At 47.6% G+C, this 22,796-nt stretch overlaps 2 protein-coding genes across 13 annotated transcripts in view; one reads left to right on the top strand and one right to left on the bottom strand.

Annotated features, from left to right (window-relative positions):
• The window catches only part of Usp49 (ubiquitin specific peptidase 49), a 70,781-nt gene extending 55,366 nt beyond the window's left edge, over positions 1-15,415 (top strand). For 7 of the 12 annotated variants that reach the window (XM_028887185.2, XM_037199594.1, XM_028887186.2 and 4 more), the window contains 6 exons: positions 4,904-6,278; positions 7,667-7,871; positions 13,368-13,476; positions 13,952-14,006; positions 14,089-14,157; positions 15,019-15,415. In XM_028887185.2, the coding sequence (XP_028743018.1) occupies positions 4,932-6,278; positions 7,667-7,871; positions 13,368-13,476; positions 13,952-14,006; positions 14,089-14,157; positions 15,019-15,324 (2,091 nt within the window). In that variant the 5' untranslated portion in view covers positions 4,904-4,931 and the 3' untranslated portion in view covers positions 15,325-15,415. The other 5 variants (XM_028887189.2, XM_028887188.2, XM_037199597.1 and 2 more) reach the window with 4 other exon arrangements.
• Positions 15,416-21,153: 5,738 nt separating this feature from the next.
• Positions 21,154-22,785, bottom strand: Tomm6 (translocase of outer mitochondrial membrane 6). Its single transcript, XM_028887198.2, has 3 exons — positions 22,514-22,785; positions 21,606-21,706; positions 21,154-21,434 (listed from the first exon to the last, which is right to left on the bottom strand). The coding sequence occupies exons 1-2, from the start codon at positions 22,639-22,641 to the stop codon at positions 21,610-21,612; spliced, it is 225 nt and encodes a 74-aa protein (XP_028743031.1). The 5' UTR covers positions 22,642-22,785; the 3' UTR covers positions 21,154-21,434; positions 21,606-21,609.
• Positions 22,786-22,796: the final 11 nt, after the last annotated feature.

Below are 22,796 nucleotides of genomic sequence, written 5' to 3'. Positions count from 1 at the left end.
CTCACTTGGTAGCCCAGGCTGGCCTCGAACTCACAGAGATCCGCCTGGCTCTGCCTCCCGAGTGCTGGGATTAAAGGCGTGCGCCACCACCGCCCAGCGTAATTAATATTCTTTTATGTAACTGAATGCTGTAAGCATGTTACCATAGTGTCTACTCTCTCTGAGCTGGGATATATGTCATTTGGTCTCACCAAGACCAAGGAGGAATTCCTTGGTCCTTAGGTAAGAACTGAGAAAAGAAAATTGAGAGAGAGAGAAATAGAAATCTTCCTGTAGAGATTTCGTTAATTTGTTTCCTATTCATTGAAAATTTCTGATGATGTAGTTACACATTGCAAACACATTTTTGGTGTGAGAATAATGGGAATAATCCAATTAAAAGACATTTTCATTCTTTAGGGTTTTTGTCTTGTTTTTTAAACAATGATAATTTATGATGTTCATCATCTCTTGGAGAGATGGCTTAGTGGTTGAGAGTGCTTCCAGCTTTTCCCGAGGTTCCAAGTTAAGTCCCCAGCACCTGCATCTGACACCTCTCAACAGATAGGAGTCCAGCTCCAGGGTATCCAGCTTCCTCTTCTAGCCTCCATAGTCATTTATACATATATATAATTAAAAATGAAATAAATCTTTAACCATTTTAAAATCATGTAATAAGTCTAGGAGTTTCTCATCAGAACAAAAGGCAGTGGTTGAGGTTTTGCTAACATTCTATTTGACACTTAGGGATAGTTAATTATGGAATCATTTAAAGCATTGATTCTGCTTTTATACCCAGCTGCTTTAGCTTTTGGCTTCCTCTCCCTCCATGGTGACTGAGAATACTGATTCTAAAGCATCATGACTGCTAAGCAGAGCACTCAACTAAACCTACAGGCTTTACTTCAGTTTTTAAATAAAATGAGGTGGTGGGATTGTGTCTTATGCCTATAACCCCATGTCCTGGCTAGTTTTACATCAACTTGACACAGCTAGAGTCATCAGAGAAGAAGCCTCAGTAGAGAAAATGCCTCCGTAAGATCAGGCTGCAGGCAAGCCTGTAGGGCATTTTCTTAATTAGCAACTGATGTGGGAGGACCCAACAAGCCAACCCATTGTTGGTGATGCCATCCCTGGGCAGGTGGTTCTGGATTCTATAAGAAAGCAGACTGAGCAAGCCATGAGGAGCAAGCCAGTAAGCAGCACCCATCTATGGTCTATGCATGAACTGCTGCCTCCAGGTTCCTGCCCTGTTTGAGTTCCTGCCCTGACTTCTCACAGTGATGGACTGTTACCCAGAAGTGTAAGTGAAATAAACCCTTTCCAAGTTGCTTTTGGTCATAGTGTTTCATCACAGCAATATTAGACATCCAGCACTTGACAGGCTGAGGCAGGAAGATTGCTATGAGTTCAAGGACAGCCTGGACTAGGAGTGAGACCCTGCCTTTAAAAAAAATAAAAACAGTCAATAAGCAAACTGTGGTGATTAAAAGTCAAATGCTAATACTTACTGGGTTTCTTTTCACATATACACATGAATGCAGAGTGTGCAGGGCATTTATAAATAAAATGGCTGATCTCCTCAACGATGCAGAGCTGCTGAGACACTGGTTCATCTGTTTGGAGTATGGAGTACCTGTCACTGGGTGATGTGTGTGTCTAGTGAAAATTTAGAATTATTGTGGCCTTTGGGAGTATGAAGAGGAAGATGTACATGTCAGACAATTACCAAGTAATTACCCTTCCTGTGAGTGGGTTAGCCTGTTCTGAGCTAAGGTGGTCAGAGCCCGTGTGGGGATCACATGACTGAGGCTGTGCTCCTTTGCCCTGCCTCACACTGGACGAGGGAGTGTGTTCATTTCACCTAGGGACGTCCTTCCTGAGATCAGATGCGCTGTCCTTTAGAGAAGCTAGTCTGCCTAGCTGAGGCAGTCGGTGCGCTGCCCAGGGGCCCAGTGTTTTCCTGTCGTGTGCACTCTGTCGTGTGGCAGGCTGTGAGTCGCCACTACAGATGTGTGATGGGGAAAAGATGTGTTCCATCAGCAGTTTACAGATTGAATGTGAGATCAGGAGGAAAGGCTTTCCGAGCACCCTTTCCTTCAGCGTGTCTCCACAGAGACAGTGTGGGTTTTTTGGGTGAGGCCTGCTGCTGCTGTTTCTCCATTTCATTTTAGCCCAGGAGCTGGTTTTAGAAGACATCAGTCTTCTGGTGCTGTGTTTCATGGCATCAGATTTGGTGGCAGCTAACTTCCTGAAGACACACCAGGGGAAAATGGGCATTTGCTGGGCATCGGGATCTTGTGAGAGGAGGCCATTCCCATATGAATCCGAAAGCCTCGACTCAGCCTGTCCTGGTGTGGTTAAGCCTGTGTTATCACAGACTGTAGTCACTAGCCAGATGTGACTCTTTTGTTGTTTGGTTTTTTTTTAAGACAAGGTCTCACTGTGTAGCCTTGGCTGGCCTGATTAAAGTCACGAGACACCATGCTCAGCTTCTCATGACTATCTAAAATTAATGGGGTTAAAAGTTCAGTCCTGCTGGGCAGGCAGTGGTGGTGCACGCTTTTAATCCCAGCACAGGAGGCAGAGGTAGGCGGATCTCTATGAGTTCAAGGCCAGTCTGGTCTACAGACCGAGTTCCAGGACAGCCAGGGGTACACAGAGAAATCCTGTTGTCTCCGGAAAAAGAAAAAAAAAAAAAGTGCAGTCCTTCAATCCCATTAGGAACATTTCAAGTGCTTGGTAGTCACGTGACGAGTTACTGTAGTATTATTGGAAAGCAAGAGAGAATATTTTATCATTTCAGGCAGTGTTGGTCTGAGTGGAAGAATTTAATCCCAGCTTTAATCTCAGCACTCAGAAGGCAGAGGCACACCAATCTATATGAGTTTGAGGCCAGCCTGCTCTACATTGCAAGTGCCAGGCCAGCCAAGGCTGCCTAAGGAGACCCTGCCTTTGGGGAGGTGGGAAGGGCTTTGGAAAAAGGAATTCTTCACTGGTTTCTGAGTTCTTCATCCCTAATTTGTTGAGTTAAGGCATAGGGTTCTTATGTGTGAGAGACTCATCCCTGGAATTGTTCCAAATGGATATGTAGGCCCTCTGCAGGTCCTGACTCATCAGGTAGGAAGTAGGAATTGATAGGTAGGAGCCTACGGAAATCTGATGCTGCTAGGAGTTCAGGGACTAGAATTTGAAGACCGGAAACCTGCCAGTTTCCTGTTTTATTCCGATTTCTCTTCCATTTCCTCATGGCTGATTCTGTGTCCCCAGTGGTGGATTTTAGAACACCATTGGTAGAGTCTGACTTGCACTCTCGTTGAGTATCATTTGTCCTTTCGTCTTTTCAGTTTTCAATTATGTGTGCTGTAATTTGGCTGTGCCCCAAAAGTGCTTATTTCAGGACTGTTTCACTGGGAGAATAATCCCCCCCCCTCGAGTGTTGAGAATTAATCGTGTGCTCTGGCAGAGCTATGTCCCCAGCCCCAGAGAGAGTCATCCTCATAATATTGTTCACCCTATAGTTGAACACTCAGGTCTTGGCCTTATAAGGGAGTAGAACAAATATGCATGAACTCCTCTCTAAAGAAGGTTCTGTCTAGTCAGAATGAACAGACACATCTAGAGAAATGATAAAGGGCACATAGCTGTAAATCAGTAGGAAATAATGAGAGTAAGAATGAATAATGATTAGGAAAATAATGCAGTAGAAGAGAGGACTCAAAGGGAAATCACTATCTTGATTCGGATAGTTCCTGGACATCCAGAACTACATAAGAGCAAGACCCTGTCTCAAAAATAAATAAATAAAATAGAATAAGTAAAGAGCATGAGAATTTAGAGAACTGCCTGGAGGATTTTTTTTCCTCCCTGAGACAGGTTTTTCTGTGTAGTTCTGGCTGTCCTAGAACTCACTCTGTAGACCAGGCTGGCCTCGAACTCAGAGATTCACTTGCCTCTGCCTCCCCAGTGTGGGGACCAAAGGTGTGCAACGCCACCATTGGCACCTTTAGGATATTTTTAATCCTGGGAAAATTTAAGGTTTCCAAAGAATAAGACATTTTAAAAATATTCGTTCAGCTTAATTCCCTTGGAGAAGTTGCCTACTATATTTCCTTTATGAAGAACATTAAAAAGCAACATTGAAAGCCAGACATGGTAGTGCGCACCTGTGATCCCTGTACTGGGGGTGCAGTGAAGGTGGATCTCTGTGAGTTCCAGGCCAACCTGGGCTCCATTTGAGTTCCAGGCCAGCCAGGGTACATAGTGAGACGCTGTCTCAAAACCAAACAAACAACAGACACAAACAACAACAACAAAAAGACAATGTTAGAGATCAGTTATCCTAACACTTGTTTGCTGGGGCAGGAGGATTACCACGAATTTGGGCCAGCCTGGGCTACAGAGTAAGTCTCAAAACGGAAGGGCAGCAAGCTTGCTTCTGTTTTCTTGTTTCTCGTGTCTGTGTCGTTAGCTTGAACACTGTGGTCCCAATAGCCACACCTCCTCTTGTCTGTCAGATTCATTTGTGTATTTACTCTTCAGTAAAGATGTGAGACTTGCCATTCTTTGCAAAAATGTGTTCTCTTCAGAAAGGCTAGCTTCTAAAGCGGTGCTTAAATCGAGGCTCGGGCTCTGCCTCCTCAGGTGTCATCTGACTTTGTTTCCCTTATCTTTCCCTTGTTCTCTACCTTTGCTCTGAAATACACTGAAATTGACCTAAGGTTGTCAGGTTGGTTTTGTTTTGAGGCTTTTGTCTTTCTCCTAGTGGTACCTAAAATACCACTTTCGATTTCAAAAGAACAGATTTTGAATTAAAAACTAATAACTCTTGCACAGAAATGCCAATTGCAACCCTTTATTCTAGGAAAATATTTTGCTGAAATTCTGCTTCTTTTTTTCCCTTTTGGGGGCTTCGTGATGCCAGATTAAGAGAGTGGCGACTGTGCTAAAACATGGATAGATGCAAACATGTAGGGCGGTTACGGCTCGCCCAGGACCACTCTATCCTGAACCCTCAGAAATGGTGCTGTCTGGAGTGCTCCACCACAGAGTCTGCATGGGCCTGCCTGAAGTGCTCCCACGTGGCCTGCGGCCACTACATTGAAGACCATGCACTGAAACACTTTGAAGAGACCGGACACCCGCTGGCCATGGAGGTCCGGGATCTCTACGTGTTCTGCTACCTGTGCAAGGACTACGTGCTCAATGACAACCCCGAGGGGGACCTGAAGCTGCTGAGAAGCTCCCTCCTGGCGGTTCAAGGCCAGAAGCAGGACCAGCCCGCGAGGCGTGGGCGGACGCTGCGGTCCACAGCTGCAGGCGAGGACGTGGTCCTGCCGCAGCGCACTCCTCAGGGACAGCCGCAGATGCTCACCGCTCTGTGGTACCGGCGCCAGCGCTTGCTGGCCAGGACGCTGCGGCTGTGGTTCGAGAAGAGCTCCAGGGGCCGCGAACAGCTGGAGCAGCGGCGGCGGGAGGAGGCGCTGGAGCGCAAGAAGGAAGCGGCGCGGCAGCGGAGGCGCGAGGTCAAGCGGCGGCTGCTGGAGGAGCTGGCCAGCGCGCCGCCGCGGAAGAGTGCGCGCCTGCTCCTGCACGCGCCCGGACCCGTGGCTGTGCGCCCGGCTACCCTCGCTACCTCCCGGCGCGCGCCCGCGGCTGCCCTCAAGCCCCGCCGTCAGCCGGCGGTGGCCCCGGGTGTCACCGGCCTACGCAACTTGGGCAACACCTGCTACATGAACTCCATCCTCCAGGTGCTCAGCCACCTCCAGAAGTTCCGGGAATGTTTCCTTAACCTCGACCCTTCCACCTCCGAACATCTGTTTCCCCAAGCGACCAATGGGAAGGCTCAGCTCTCTGGCAGGCCGGTCACCAGCTCTGCTGCCGAGTTGTCAGTAAGGAGCGACCGGGCCCAGGGCTGTGAACCTCAGGGCCTCTGCTGGAACAGCAGAGCCTCCATCAGCAGGAGCCTGGAGCTCATTCAGAACAAGGAACCCAGCTCAAAGCACATTTCCCTCTGCCACGAACTGCACACCCTCTTCCGAGTCATGTGGTCTGGGAAGTGGGCGCTGGTGTCGCCCTTTGCCATGCTTCACTCGGTATGGAGCCTCATTCCCGCCTTCCGTGGCTACGACCAGCAGGACGCACAGGAATTTCTCTGCGAGCTGCTGCACAAGGTGCAGCAGGAGCTTGAGTCTGAGGGCTCCACACGCCGGATCCTCATCCCCTTCTCCCAGAGGAAGCTCACCAAACAGGTCTTAAAGGTGGTGAACACCATATTTCACGGGCAGCTGCTCAGTCAGGTAGGTGTGTATCTACCCAAAGCAAGGTGGGAAGCTTGGGTGGTAGTTTGGGCTTCCAGATCCCTGGACTAATTAGTATAGCCAGTATTTTCTGTGACTCTGCATGTTTCAAAATGGTTGTTTGTACCTGACACTGTACACCGGTGATCATGTAGGTGAACTTGGGTGTTCTCTCTGTCCAGATCTTTAAACTGAACAGTTTGTGTAGAACACTGTTTCTTAAGTTGTTTGTAAGAGCCGTCCCTTTTATTCATAAGGAGTAGTTGGGAGTATGCCTCAGACCAAGCGAGCCTCCTTCCCGCTGCCCATAACTCTCCCCACCCACCAAAGTATAGTCCCTAGTCGCCCAGTGCGCTTTAACTATGCAGCTGAGGATGCTAGTAAACTTCCGGTCCTCCTGCCTCAACCTTTCCAGTGCCTGATTCCAGACTCCATCTCCTCAGTACCTTTCATTCTCCAGATCAAGACCCTGTCAAGACCTGAGCAAGGATTCTCAAGCCTCATAAAAATATGGACAGAGAGAATTTGTGTAGATTTTAAAAAATAAAGAGTGGACAACATGGGAGACTTGGGGAAAGCCTCTACACTGAGTTGCAGAGATTTTGTGCCAGTTATTAAGATTGTAAGACTGAAGAGTAGGCTAGGAAGGGAAACCGAGGCCTCTCTCCCGCCTTTCTGCATGTGGAACAGCATCCGGGAATATTAGGGTAGAGAGTAAGTCTAACCATTTTGAGGCGCTGCCAACGGGATGCTGTAGGTGTGACAGTGACATGTGTCATCACCCCAGCACTTGAGAGGCTGAGGCGAGAGAAACCAGAGTTCAAGGCCACCTGGGCGATGTAATGAGTTCTAGGCCAGCAGGGAATACGCAGTGAGACTCTATGTCAAAGGAAAATAAAAGTAAGAACGAGGGGGGTGGGAAAAGGGAGGGAGGGAGGGAGGGAGGAAGGAAGGAAGGAAGGAAGGAAGGAAGGAAGGAAGGAAGGAAGGAAGGAAGGAAGGAGAAAAAAGAGCTTCTTGCTGCATAGAGGGACCCAGTGAAGAGGAAGTTGAGTGTGAACCAAGCAGACAGACGTGCTAGTTCTCAGCCAGTTCCCGAGTGCCTCCCAGGTAACTGGCTATCTCCACTGAGGCAGCATTCACTGGAGAGAGGGGAAGAAGAAAACAGGGGTGGCCTGTGCTTCCTCAGTTACAACCAGTTAGTTATAGCATGCTTAGAAATGTAGCCATGCATAATATGCTCCAGTGCCTTTAGTAAAGTTATTTAAGTTCTTATTAACCTTTTTGGGGGGAGTGGTTGGTAAATTTATTTGTCTTCTCTAAAACAAACACAGTTGTATGTGGGAAGCATGCAAACTATAATCTGCAAACCAATCTTGTCATTCCAGGTTACATGTGTATCTTGCAATTATAAATCCAATACCATTGAGCCCTTTTGGGATTTGTCCCTGGAATTCCCTGAACGCTACCACTGCATAGAGAAGGGGTTTGTCCCTTTGAATCAGACAGAGTGCTTGCTCACTGAGATGCTGGCCAAGTTTACGGAGACAGAGGCCCTGGAGGGGAGAATCTACGCTTGTGACCAGTGTAACAGTGAGTGCTGCTTGGAGAGGGGCGGGATTGCAACTGGAACTCAGTCTAAGGGGCTGCCTTTGACCTTCAGTCAGAAGAAACATGAGACACTAAGTGGGTCTAACCCTTCCTTTTGAGACCCTTTTCTCAGAGTCTCTGTAGTAACTAATACGGACTTTACATATTCAAGCAGACCTGGGCCAGTGAGACAGCTCAGTGAGTCAAGGTGCCTGGCGATCGGGGTTCACTCCTTAGAACCTGCACAGAGGTGGGGAGAGAGAACCTGACACACCTACATACACACACTTGGTCACACTGAAAACAATGGCCTAAGAATTGTGCCTCCGCCAGGCGTGGTGGTGCACGCCTTTAATCCCAGCACTCAGGAGGCAGAGGTAAGCTGATCTCTGTGAGTTCGAGGCCAGCCTGGTCAACAGAGCGAGTTCCAGGATAGGCTCCAAAACGAATTGTGCCTCCTTTGACCCTTCTGACTGACCTTAGTTATTTGGAAGTGTGTGAAAGTGGTCTCTGAAAGGGGGGCTGTGAGGGCTTTAGTACTTCAGCGTCATAATGCTTTGAGGTCCTGTTCACACATGTAGTCTAACTTCAGGGGATACACCCCATTTGAGTGCTGCAGGTCGTGAGAAAGTATTTTTTTGTACTGAGTCTGTAGATTTCAAGTCTGTTAAAACTCATGCTAAAAAATGATATGTTGGGGCTGGGGAGACTTCTCAGTTGTAAAGGATTTTCTTTGCAAGCAAGTGGGAACTGAGGTGGAGCCCCATAGCATAGGTAAAAAGAGTCCGGTGTGGTGGTGTGTGCTCTAAACCCAACAAAAACAAGAAGATCCTGGGAATCCCTGAGCCTCGAGGCACCAGACTAGCCTACTTAGCAAGTTCCAGGCCGGGGAGAGCCCTCGTCTCAACTAGAACAGCCACCTAAGCCACCGTGGACGGCTCCTGAAAAGTGACACCCACAGGGTCTGCTGGCCTCCACAGCACGTGTGCACAAAACCCCCCTATACACACACACACACACACACACACACACACACACACACACACACACACACACGACATACACACCCGACATACACAGACCAAAGATCTGGGGCTGGCAAGACGGCTCAGCAGGTAGGGGGCACTGCCACCAAGCCTGGCAACCTGATTGATTCCCAGGACCTACATGGTTGACCAAGAGAACAGCCTCACACAAGTTATCATGTGACCACACAGACACACACACACACACACACTATAAATAAATAGGTAAGGAAATAAATGTGATTTTGGGGTGGGGGGCGGTTTCAAGACAGGGTTTCTCTGTGTAGTTTGGGTGCCTGTCTGGATCTCCGTCTGTAGACCAGGCTGGCCTCGAACTCACAGAGACCCGCCTGCCTCTGCCTCCCAAGTGCTGGGATTAAAGGCGTGCTTTATCCGCCTGGCTTAATAAATGTGACTTTTAAGATATTGGTGCATATAACCAATGCAGCGTGTCTTCTGGCCCTTGATGAATGGCAGCCGCATGGGTAGTTTCCATTTTTTTCTTCACATGATTGCAGAGTTTGCATTTCAGAGAAAGTTACAAAGAAGGGTCTGTGTCGTTGATATAATTTAAATGGGGTCTCTTCCTGTGTGGTTGTGTGGGCAACCCGTGCAGGCCCTTCTGTGTCACCACTGACATGTAGTGCTTCTGCTAGTCCAGCATGCACAGACAGAAGTGCAGCAAATGGATGGAAGCGTGTGTCTGGGGACGGTGTTAAAGACGGATTCATTCTGACGTCTGTGTTTGCTTGTATGTACACCTGTGTACCATGTGCATCCCTGATGCTGTTAGAAGTCAGAAGAGGGCTTCCAATCTCCTCAAATTGGTTGTGAGCTGTCATGTGGGCTTCGGGACCCAAACCTGCTTGTCTTGGAGGAGCAGCCAGTATTCTGAATGCTGAGCAATGTCTCCAACTCTAGTGTCTGGATTTTATGACATATAAAGCTTTAGAAATGAACAAATACAAAATTATGGGTTATATAATTGTTGATTCCACAGATCGAGAATAAGACCATTACCACAGTTTAAAGCCAAATTTGAAGCAAATTTTAAATACTGGCCAGGTGTATGGGCTCTGGTCAGGTCCATACCTGGGTTCCTGGGAAATGACCCAGAATCACAGTTTGCAGTAGCTTAAGAAGGAAAACCCACAATTCATTGTGTTTCCCATTTAGTCCAATCAGGGGCAAGTTTACATCCTGACGTATTTCCTGCCTGTGAATCTCCTGCCCGCACTGATCAAGCACATCTGGTGCAGATGGGTCAAACAAACTTGTTTAGGGGAGTGAAAACATGTGGCTTGTCATCTCCCATAAGTAATAGCCTCCAGCATTTCAGGAACTATCTGTCCTTGGGCAAGGGGCTTGCAAATCAGAGACATTTTTGTTTCATGGATCTCTAAGGCATTAAAACTTAAAATGTAAGTTGGCTCTCACACAGTGACCTAGATATCAGTTCACTACTATATAATAATAGTTTGGAGTATACGCTGGGGTTTTTTGTGGGAGAGGATTCATCTCCTGTGTTTTTGCTTTTTTTTTTTTTTTCCTTGTTTGTTTGAAATAGGGTCTATTATGTAGCCCTGGCTGTCCTGGAACTCCACTATGTAGACCAGGCTGGCCTCAAACTCAGGGATCTATCTGCCTGCCAAATGCTGTCATTAGAGGTGTGCACCACCACACCTGGCCAAAGCTTTTTACCTAAAAAGAACAAAGGGGCAGTAACAACTTTATATCATTCTTGGATGTGACAGCTTAGGCGGGAAACACTCAGTTTTTTTTCGGGAAGTCATTGTTTTCTGGGTTAGTCTGGATTAGGGTTTCTCCATGCCTAATGAAGAAGAATGGCTTCAGCAGACATGAACTACATTGGTTTGGTGCTTGTGAAGCGTAAGGGTTGTCACTCTTCTTCTTCTCTGGATCTTACCGTAACTAAACGGAGACAAAACTGCTCCATCCCAACTGAGTCAGGAATCTTTTTCTTTGTGAACTTTCATTTAAGGAAACAAAGACAGTCTACACTGTGTTCATCTTAGCTCCAGTACTCCCTCTGCTGTGGATTGTGGTCATTGCTGGTTTCCTAAGCAGAGCTACAGTCCTTTTCAAGGGTCTGGTTGTCAAGAATGGAAAAGCTGGGCAACATCCCTCTCTGTGTGCATCTTTGCATAGTCCACAAGTCATGACTGCATCGCTGGTCAAGGTCCTCCAGCAGCACACACACTCTGGTGTGCAATCTGCCCTGAGCAGACTGCTCTGTTGTCACACAGGGCTGTTTTTACAAGTTCTACAAACAGAATTTGAAATCAGATGCCATGCTTTCTCCTCTGAGCCCTCAGAGCAACAGCCTAGAGACAAGCAGCAGGCCCCCCGCTGGACCACAAACTTTGTGTTCCAGTCTGTTCACTTCTAACGGATCAATAAGTGCTTACAGAGGCCTCTGATTCAGAGACTGAGAAAGCTGATTGCCGTTGTCTGTTTTCTAAGGATTTAGGGCTCCATTGCACTTACAAGACTATAGTTTAGAAATAAAATTAGAGTCAGCATTTGTTCTTTTGGACTAGAGCAGTGGTTCTCAGCCTTCCTAATGTTGTGACCCTTCAGTACAGTTCCCCATGTTGTGATGACCCAACCATAATATTATTTCATTGCTACTTCATAACTATAATTTTGCTACTGTAATGTAAATATCTGTGTTTTCCAGTGGTTTTCAGTGACCCCTGTGAAAGGGTCATTTGACCTCTATGGGGTCATGACCCAGAGGTTGGGAACCAACCACTGGACTAGATAACCTTGGCTATCTTCCCACTTTGTTTATAAGAAACACACACTTCAAGGGCTGGAGAGATGGCTCAGAGGTTAAGAGCACTGGCTGCCCTTTCAGAGGACCTGACTTCAATTCCCAGCAACCACATGGTGGTTCACAGCCAACTCTAATGAGATCTGGTACCCTCTTCTGGTGTACAGGCATACATGCAGGCAGAACATTGTATACAAAATAAATAAATATTGAGAGAGAGAGAGAGAGAAGAGAAGAGAGAGAGAGGGGAGAGAGAGAGAACACATTCCAGCCAGGCAGTGATGGTGCATGCCTTTAATCCCAGCAGGCAGGTGGATCTCTGAGTTTGAGGCCAGCCTGGTCTACAGAATATGTGCAGAAGAGCCAGATCTGTTACACAGAGAAACCCTGTCTCCGAAAAAAGGGAGAAAGAAAGAGAAACACATGTCAAAAACTATGGCATAAACATAGAACTGCTGCCCTGGTTAGCTTTCTGTTGCTGTGATAAACACTGTGACCAGAAGCAACTTGGGAGGAAAGGCTTTATTTTAGCTTTCAGGTTATATACAGCCCATCATCAAGGGAAGTCAGGGGATGAACTCAAGGTAAGAGCTTGAAGCAGAAACCCTGGAGGAAATCTGCTTCCCGGCTTGTTCCCAGCTCTAATCTGCCGCCTTTCTTATATCGCTAGGCACAGTTGCCCATGGGTAGTGCACCCACAGCAGTCTGTGCTCACCTACATCAATCAACAGTCATAGAAATTCCACACAGACATGCTCACAGGCCAACATGATGTAAGCAGTTCTTCAATTAGGAGTCCCTCTTCCCAGGTGTATCAAGGTGATAACCAAAATTAGCCATCACGATTACCAAAGGTTTTTTTTTTTTTTTTTTTTTTAAGGTTTGTGTATGCCATAAGCAAAACACACTGGGGAAAAAAACTGCTCTCATGTTCTGTCCTTTAGTAATCATAATCATCTTTTTTCTAAGCCTTAAATATGTAACATTCAAAACAAAGCAGGGAGCTGAGGCTCAGAGTTTTGAGTAGCTTATTCACTTGGCCTATTGATCGTTAGGAGCAGGAAGTGCAGCGAGACCTAACTGGTGAGAAGAGAAAGCCTTTTAAACATAACGTGCAGCTAATGTAAGTGATAGGCGTGGAAGAGGATAGAGCCCCGGTACTCAACTCTGTGTTCCCTGTGGTGGCAGCCATCTATTATATTCCATCAAAAGTCATGACACCTGCAGTATGCTATCCTGAACCCATATCACTTCTGGAAGCTGCTGACAGCAGACATCTGAAAGCAGATGTATCCGGAACGGTTTGGCTGCTTTTAAGAGCCCAATAACAGTGACTGTCACATCAAAGAAGTCTGGGAGAGGACACCCCAAGGCCAGCATGTGGCTCCCTGGTCACGGGGACGCAGGCTCCTACTGTTTCACTATGGCGATGCACAGCCCCGTCCTCAGAGTTACCTCAGGGCCCCGTCACTCCTTTCATCTTAGCCACAGCTCCAGAGCCGCTGCATTCAGGCCTGTGAAGCTGGAAATGCAAGACACATCTGGGGTGTGTCCCATTATTCCCATAAATAAAACTGAGGTCGGAGTTTTGAAAGCTAAGGAGAATGTCTGCTGAGTGGTCAGTAACTGGTTGATGCTCCTCACTGCCTGTGTCTTATACCTTTCCAAACGATATAGGCAAACGACGGAAATCTAACCCCAAACCCCTTGTTCTGAGTGAAGCCCGAAAGCAGTTAATGATCTACAGACTACCTCAGGTCCTCCGGCTGCACCTTAAAAGGTTCAGGTGAGCTTTGGGATGAGCTTCCTGGAGGGCTTGGGGAGGACAGATGCCTCTTTTTTGGTGGGGAAGGAGAAGCCTGTTCCTGTGGGGCCTTGCACTTGCTGTTGAGAGTCGACGGTTCTTGTCCAGTAAGAAAGAAAAGCTGATGTTGGAGCCAGCAGCCCGGGCTTCGGCTCTCCTGCCTGTCTCGTTTCTAGCGTGCACCTAATGTCTGCCAGTGCTCTCCTAGCCTTGTTCGGGCTTATGCAAATTCATCTCAAGGATTCGGTATAAAATGACAGACTATACAGAGGCCATGCCTGAACTGTTTCTTTAGGGCTTTGTAGGTTCAAATACTCCATGGAACTTTCACAGCAGATATACACGTGGATTTTGATTAGCAGGGGGCAAAAGCAAAAATAAAAGCTATTTTCTTAGCTCCCTGTTTAACTAGCTTATACCAGTCTGAATGAGTAAGAAATTCATTTCCACGTTCTAGGTGGTCTGGCCGTAATCATCGTGAGAAGATTGGGGTCCATGTCGTCTTTGACCAGGTATTAACCATGGAACCTTACTGCTGCAGGGACATGCTCTCCTCTCTTGACAAAGAGACCTTTGCCTATGATCTCTCCGCAGTGGTCATGCATCACGGGAAAGGGTTTGGCTCAGGACACTACACAGCCTATTGCTACAACACAGAGGGAGGTGCGTGCCTTTGCTCTGGGGGTCGGGACATGGAAAGGGGGTTTGCTCACACCTGACTGCCTGTCGTTATCTCCAGCCCCCGGGTCAGCTAGGGACAGACTACAGACATTAAAGTTCAGTGAGAAGCGTCACGAAAGTTGGGGGCTTGGCAAGAATGTAAGGCTATGCTAGGACTGAACAGAACTACCCATATCAAAGTGCTTAGATCCAGTGCTGGAGATGAGCACACTGCCATCAGTCGTGTTGAATAGTGATGGGTTACTATGGCTATGGTGATGATAATTCTGCAGACCTCAGCTTCCCTCTTGGTCATGCAGAAATAATGGGTTATAAATCTCTGGCCTCACTCAAATAACTCTGAGGACATGTGGGGCACTTTCTGAGTCCTCATTAGCTCCCTTACCTTCAGGAGTGTGAGTATCAATGGCCCTCCAAAGGAACTTCAGCCCTACCCCAGGGCGGTCTCCAGCTGCTGCACGATACAGATGGGCTGTTTCAGCAGCCCTAGTCTATAAACAAGTACTGCTGTCAATCCCTCCACTTCCCGTTCTCTCCCCTCTTCCTCTGCTTAGTCTGATTATCCTGGCTGTCTCTGTGGAGGATCTAGGAGACGATACAAAGGCATAAAGGAGACAAGGACAGAAGATTGGTCAGGCAATACTGTAGGCAAGAGTCTTTGTGGTGGTATTTGGTGGGGCGAAAGCCAGAGGTTATGGGGAGCACGGTGTCACTCACTTGTCCCCCCTCCCCACTAGTAATCAGAAGGTGGCTCCGTCCCCACCGTCCCCTTCCCATCTCCTGGCTACACTTGTCTAGAAATGTAAACTAGGTCGTCATTTTCTCTTTCCTTTGGCTTCCTAGGTTTCTGGGTCCACTGTAATGACTCAAAGCTGGATGTATGCGGTGTCGAGGAAGTGTGCAAAACCCAGGCCTACATCCTTTTTTACACTCGAAGAACAGTTCAGGGCAGTGCAAGACTTTCAGAACCCCAACTCCGAGCTCAGGTGCAGTCGAGCGGCAAGGACGAAGGCAGAACGTACACATTCTCTTGACTGGGAGGCATGCATCCAAATGTCCTTACATTTTTCCTCGTGGGTAAGAAGGCTTGCCGTAGTAACAGGTTACTGGGTTTGCCTCACTGGGCCTAGAGGAGACAATGCCAGGTGATTCCTGCCCTGTCAAAACATTGGTAGTCACTGTCTTTTGAAAACACTTGGAAATTCCCTCCTTTCATAAAACAAATCTAAAGGAGTAACTTCTATGAAGATTCTTTTGTCAGTTGCTTCTGGATAATAGAGGGACCTGGGGTGGGGACAGGGGGGAGGGGTCAAGTGGTCATCCAGCCAGGAGAGCAGCCATGAATGTCTTCTCTGTCCCCACTAATCAGAAGCCCCCTGCAGCACTGCAGAGTACACGAGGAGGGCCCGGCTGACAGCTGGTGGGAAAGATTGGTTCCAAAGTGGAAGGTGGAGTCACAGGATCTGTTCGCACAAAAGCGGTAACCATCAGGGATACAGCTTGCGAGCTTCCTTCTTTAGGAGAGAAGAGTTGAAGGGTGGGGTGGGGGACATGGAGCAGATTTCCCCAGGGCAAACAGGAAGAAGGCTCTCAGAGCGGGGCTTCTCCCACTCTGCACTGGTGAGAAGAGGAGGCGGGAGCCATCCCTTCGCATAGGAGGAGGAGGCATAAACCAGTGCATGGTTGATCTGTGCATGTTAAGCCATGGATGCTCCTGACTCCCCGAGTCCTGTAACAGGAGCCTGGCTCAGGTCTGGAGTCAGCACATGGTTTTGTCCAGATTGGTCTTTGGGTCAGTGATTAGAAACCTTCTCAGAATTCAGTGAAGGTGAATGGGGGTTGTCCCAATGCCTGCTGCCCCTAGGGTCTCCTCTGTGCTCTCCTGCACCTAAAACATTGGTGCTCCAAGGTTTGGGAGCTTTCGCTTCCCTAGGGACTGACCGTGCGACTAGCTCTTGCTCGTAACCCTTGCCTGTTCTCTTCCCACTCTGCTACTTATTCTCGCCTGCTGCTCTGGCCACCTGCCCTCAGTCATCAAGGGTACAGTGAGACTCTTTTTACTCTGCTGTTAGTAAAAACACCTCTTTCAAATTCGCTCCACTTCTAAATGGGACTGGATTGTCCAGACAGAGGCACTACAGACCCTCATTCTCTTGTAGTGGCCTCTGCAGTGCCCACAGCCTCTCCCGTGAATAAGTAGCTGGTGTTAATGTGGTACAGTTGTCACTTGAAGGGAACAGACAGTGAGGGAGTTGAAGGGGTGGGGACAGGGACAGTGAGGCTGAAGGAGGTGCTGCTACGTTTCCCAGGCACACCTGTAGCCTTTCCTGCAGCCCTCATCTGAGATGAGCTCTCCCTTCGGCAAGCCTGCCAGACATCACTGAGACAGAAAAAATCAGACAGAAAATGGCTCCCCCTGACAGGGATGGTGTGGCTAGATTTAAACTTGCTTTTTTACAACACTGTGAGGTTTCTGTACTTAGCTTTTATTTGGAAGCGATAATGTATGGCATTTTTGTGCTGTTTGGTTTTTACTGTGTACTGGGGGCTATTTTGTGAGCTTTGCGTGGCCTGCTCCAGGACACTGTTTTAAAGTGTCCTGGTTGCCCACGCTGCCTGAGGTTGATATAAAGCTGTACCCTGAGGTCCACATTACCAAGATGCATGACGGTGATGATTTATTACCATGGTAGGAAAGCCCATTCAAAAATAAAGCCAAGTGTGCTGGTACACCCTCTGAGGCCAGCACTTGCTAGGCTGAGGCAGGAGGATTATGAGTTTGAGGCTACATTGTGAGACCCTGTCTGAAAAACAAGAATAACAAACCATTGAGTGAAAAAGGAAACAAGACTGGATTGCAGCTCCTCTTAAACCCTGTGTTGTTTACTCTAGAAACAAAGAGGACTTGGAGACAGAGAAGACATATCTGTCTGTCCAGAGGGGAAAACATTAATCAATATAAACACTTAAAGGAAAATTAGAAGGTTCTAATTCATTTTTTTTTTCTCTAATTCATTTTTTTAAAAAGGTCTCATGGCAACTATCAGCAGGACTGGTAAGCAAGTTAGGGACTTTATCAAATAAATGTTTGGCTGACCTGAACACCCACTATGAGATTAATAAAATCACTTAAAATGAGTTGCAACTGAAACCAGCTGTCTCCACTGAGCCACCTTCCTGAAGGTGCTGCTGCAGCCTCAGCCACCACCTCAGGCCCCAGAAACAGCAGCATGAGTTAGGGAGTTGGTGCTTAAGGAGTCTCTGTTGCAGAAGCACCGTCCACTGTGTCCGGGCTGCTGTGCTGTGCCGTCTTCTGCCTCTGGTGTCTGCACAGCCAAAGCAGAGGGCTGTGTCAGTTACATCACACTGAAACATTCTAAAGAGAAGAAAGAACAGACAGACCTTGACTAGCTGGCTCTCCCAGCAGCAGTCTCTGTGAACCCTTTGTGATTGGCTGGTGTGTTTACTTACCACTGTAGCCAGCCAAGATGAATACATACACCCCAGCCCTCAAAAACGATTTCTTACCTCAGTCTAGCCTGGCCCTCGTGCTTGTGGTTGCCTCTCAGAGCAGCGCCCATGCTAGTGCAAAGGTAGCAGGGATACCCTTGGCAGCCAGGAACTGTAGCTCTCATCAAATGGCAGGCAGAGCTCTTGCCAGCTTTAACCAGCCCCTCTGGCTTAAATGGGAGGGCAGCCACGTGGTGAAGAACTTCTAGATGTCTCTAAAAATGTCACGAATAAAATTGGAAACTGTAGAAGTGTTCATGTGTCCTATGGACTCAATAGCAGAGTTTATTTTTGTTCACAATGTATGAGTTCCCTGCTCTGGCTATGCTTTCAGCTCCATCCACATTCAGGGGAGGAACCAATGAGGTGGACTGGTTGGCAGTGTCCAGAGTAAGCTGAGAGGTGGTTGATAGTAGTGCAGAATGAAAACCTGGGGCGGGGGTGGGGCGGGAGGGAGATCTGAAATTTGTTTTACTGATAAAGCTTTGTAAACTAATTTTATACAATTCATAAAATTTGGTGCCTTGTACTTAATTATGGTCTGCATGCGATTGACAAGTGAAGGGGAGGGTTCCTTTTGTTATGTCCAGTGGCAGGGGGCTCTGTAGTGTTTAAAGGATATGTGCTATCAGATTTTATAGACATTCTAATCTCTCGTGTACAAATGCAAATCGTTCTTACCAGCAAGTTCTCGAGTTTCAATGTCCATAACTGTATTTGTAATCATCCATCAAATGGCTGTCTTTCAAGGCAGCCAACATACACTGTTGTTCATCGCCTCTTGTATGCCAAACATTAATGCCAGCCTTTTCTGGAAGGTGACCCTTTCCTGAATGTGTCTCACATCGCTGTCTGGGGTTGCAGCTTACATGTGGAAGGGTTTCCAGCTAGCTGGGAGAGCTAAATGATCAGAAAAGCCTTTATCAAAACCATGACTGAGGCTAGGCAATCAATAGCAGTGGAATTCTAGAGTCCTTCTGCACAGACCATCAGGAAGCAGTGTAGGAAACAATCCCCTACATGTGAACCTCAAGATTGTAAGACAAACCAGTACACTGTGTAATATGCAGAGTGAGTGATGCAAAAATGATGTCTCTGTCACCGCCACCCTCAAGACTTCCTGGGCAGATGCAACAGGGATGGTGCGAAGTGGCTGTGGAAGGTAGCAAGACCAGTCTGATGAGTTAGGGCTGTTCACAGCCTGGTTCTTTCACTCCGACCAGAAGTTTCCTGCTGAGCTTGTGAGACTTCCCGAAAGGTGTTGACCAGCTCACCATTCAAAGCACACTTGGAAACTGGGTCCCTCAGCCTAGTTCTTGGACTATTTGGGTGAAGACTTGTATCTTTGGGGGAAATTTCCCAGGGTCACTTGGTTTTTCACCAGCTAAGTGTGGGTCTCTCGGGTGGTTCTCTTTTTGTCAGTGCTCAAGCGCCTTCTCAGGACTGAGCTTCTCTTCCACAATCCTATCTGCTCTCAGTCCGGAGCTATCACTCGAACCTCTATGTACTTGTCCACTCACACACCATAGCTTAGGAGCTGTGAGGCAAGCAGTCATCTTGTTAACTCTGTCCATACTTAATGCTGGCATGTTTCACTTCAAATACAACCAGCTGCTGCAAAATAGCTCATTTCTAGAGCACGTAGCTAGCATGCCTGAGGCAGGCTCCATCCAGCTCCACTAACCAGTTTAAATGAAACTGCCAAACCAACATTATGGCTTCAAAAAGCAACAGTAAATGTTACTTGAAAGTATACCTTAAATTTAGAATGAAATTTCATTTCAATTATACTTTTGAAAGCTATCATGTCTTAATTCTGTCTAGATTCTGGTTTCAACACAGAATTTTTTTTTTTAACTAAATAGAACTACTCAGTTATAGGATCATATAGCATACTTTAAGGTTTCATCCTGTGGGGGGAAAAAAAAATCAGGCTGCTATTTCCCAGCTTAGCCAAGGTCATGTGAGGGTCTGCGTCTGTCACACAGCTTAGAAAGCCGCTTCTTCATCACCTTGCGGGCATCAGAAGTAATGGCTTCAAACCCAAGCCTTATCCTTGTATTCATATTCATGACCCTGCATTGTCGTCGTTGTCCCCCCCCCCACCCCGTCCCACCCTTTTTTTTAAGGCATGGTCTCACTGTGCTAGCCTCAAACTTACTATGTAGACCACACTGGCCTCAGAGGTCCACAGGCTCTGGGATTAAGTGTGTGCCATGAGGCCCAGGTCTCTTAATGATCTCTAAAACAAACATCAGAGTATCTGTGACTCAGACTAAATTCTAGGGTCTTGATTCATGTTAAGCCAATTCTAGGCCTGAATTTACTTATAGTTTCTCCTAGCCATCATCACATCTCACAGGTTCTACCTGATAAACATTCACAAGAAAATGGTAATCCCCACCCCTTATATGGCTAGGCATGTAGCTCAGTAGAGTGCTTGCCTAGCAAGCCTAAAGCACAGAGTCTGATCCCAGCACCACATAAAACCAGGCATAGTATATAGCACACCCATAATCCTAACAATTGGTTGGTGCAGGCAACAAGATAAGGAGTTCAAGGCCATCTTCAGCTATTTTATCCTTAAGTTTAAGGATAGCCTGGGCTACAGATACCCTGTCTCAAAAAACAAAACAAGCAAAATTTTCTCAATTGCCTCCCCCCCCTCCTTTCTTTCAGTGGGTGTTTGGAGGTCAAATTCATGAGTTTTCTGCAGTGAGCTATGCTCCTAGGCCCCAGGAACTGATTCAATGAGATTTAATCTGCAGATCTAGGAAAGGGACAAGAAGTAACTCTGTCATGGTCATGCAGCTGTGGCCCAGTCACACTGACCCTTCCTCACTCATGCTGCCATCAAGACCAGCTCCAAAGGGGCCTTGGCACATAAAAGCAGTATTTATTTTTAAATGCCCAGTAAGCTGACTAAAGGAAGCTATGGAGAGCCTATTTCTAGCACTACTGCATACCATGGCCACAGGATTCTTCCCATGCTGGCTCGTGCTCCAGAGACCACCCGACAGTGGCACTGGCGTTAATCTTGGGTAGGAAGCTGCTTCCCTGCGCCCACTAACGAGTTTGCCTCCACCCACACGTCAGTGCCCTCTCCTGCCCCCAAATCTGTCCCAACAACAGTGCCTACCTGGTGCCTGGAAAAACCCACCCAGTGAATTCAAATACCAAAAAACACCAAATGGCTTCCCCTAGGATTGCTCAACAGAAGAAAACCGAGAATCAGCTTTGTAGCAGGTCTGCATCCCTGTGGAATAGGTGGTTCCCTTTCGATTGCTTTTTTTTTTTTTTTTCTTTTCTCTCTCTTTTAAAATGAGGCAAAACATCTCTATTACAATCCATGTTTGGGGCTCATTCCTGTCTCTTGAGTGTGAAATACAAATCATGTTTTTTGATTTTTGTAAACTGACTTTTTACACCTTCGTTTTGAAAGAAGTTTCTTATTAAAAAAATAAAACGTCTCTTTGTGTGCAGGCTTTATTTGAAATATTTTTTTCAAGAACCATCACTACTCCTTAGGACAAGGGCAAAGATCACCCTCTGCAGAAACTTGGGAACTGCACACAGAACTGTGCAGAAGCAACATCTCAGCTGAAGCTGGGGGCTGCCCTGGGGTAGAGGGATGGGGTGAGGTTCAGACACGGAGAGGGTGTCAACTTCAGCTGCCACCAGGGTAGTATCTTGTGCTCCTAGACAGTAGGCTGTCTTTGGGAAGTTTGAGTACACAGGAATTCCATTATCTGCAACCAGATAATAGGTGGTATTAGAAATGGGAAAACAAAAGGAAAACTGCTTTCTCCTAAAATCCAAGGGTGAGGATTTACCCAAGTCTCTGCTACTATTGCTAACCTCATCTTTTAGGAACCCTCCCTCCCCCCAAAATAGGCAGAGACGGAGAGTTAAGTGCTTACTTGGCTATACCCCTGGCTGAGGTGCCATCAAATCAATGTCACTCAAGTTCCTGGCCAGCCAAACTCCAGCGGCAAAGAGTCCCAAATTGAGGATCAAGTTCCTGGGTAGAGAATATACTTAATTAACACTGAAGTCAGAGTCCCAAGAAGCTAATGACATACCATGGGAAGTGTCCCCTCAGCACCGCCTTCTGGAGTGGTTATTGACACTTGATACGGTGGTGTGTCGCCCAATATGCACGTGAGAATTTGGAGTTTACATCTATTCCTAGCGCAAGCAAAGCCAACTTAGCACTCTTCCAGGGCTAAACAACCTCTTCCCCACCTCCTAGGTCAGGGCAGCTTTTTCTTTCTTTTTTTTCTTTTTGTTTTTCGAGACAGGGTTTCTCATGTAGTCCTGGCTGTCCTGGCACTGGCTCTGTAGACCAGGCTGGCCTTGAACCCACTGAGCTCCACCTGCCTCTGCCTCTGCCGGAGTGCTGGGATTAAAGGTGTGCACCACCACCACCCGACTAGGATGACTTTTTAAAAATATTACATTAATTTGTGTGTATGTGTGCGATCGTGCATGTTGACACGGTGCAAGTATGGAGGTCCGAGTACAGCCCGCAGGAGTTGGTATCTCCTTCCCCCTTGCGGGGTCCCAGCGATCGAATTCATGTCCTCAGGCTTGGCAGCAAACGCTGAGCCATCGCTCCAGCCCAGGGCGACATTCTATATACCTTGAGAGCCACGTGACAGATGTCTTTTGCCACCAGAACATTTTCTGAGCCTACGGCCTCAACAGAACACAAAAGACACCATGAGACCACTATGTTGTCAATGTGGTAAAACCCCTGGGAATGGCAGCCTCACCAGGAAGGGAAATGCAAGTTTATGAGGACCAGAGAGGAGCCAGCCTCGGTTACCTCCGGAAGTCGTTCCGATCGGTGGCGAAGCGGTAGACGCCGCGGAGCCAGTCTCCTACGTTGTCTGGAACCTCGGGGGCCTCGTTGGCCGAGCCGGAGGCGCTCACCGTCACCCCACTAGAAGCCATAACAGCACCGAGCACCTCCGCACAGGCTGCGCGCGGCGCACAGAGTCGTCGCGGGTCGATCGCGCAACTTCCGACCCTGCACTTCCGCCGGCCGGGGGTAACAAGCGAGAAGGCCCGCCCCCGGCGCTTCCACCAGTTCAGAGAACTTGAAATCC

This window comes from Peromyscus leucopus, chromosome 16_21 (assembly GCF_004664715.2).
Source record: "Peromyscus leucopus breed LL Stock chromosome 16_21, UCI_PerLeu_2.1, whole genome shotgun sequence".
In the NCBI taxonomy this organism is placed as follows: Eukaryota; Metazoa; Chordata; class Mammalia; order Rodentia; family Cricetidae; genus Peromyscus; species Peromyscus leucopus.
The sequence above is the reverse complement of the archived record's forward strand: the minus strand, read 5'-3'. Positions and strand labels throughout refer to the sequence as shown.

Excerpts from the sequence above, each read along its gene's own strand:
- Tomm6 (XM_028887198.2), bottom strand. The coding sequence starts at position 22,641 with ATGGCTTCTAGTGGGGTGACGGTGAGCGCCTCCGGCTCGGCCAACGAG. Across the intron at positions 21,707-22,513 it reads GATCGGAACGACTTCCGGAG|GAACTTGATCCTCAATTTGG; the intron begins GTAACCGAGGCT and ends TTCTCTACCCAG.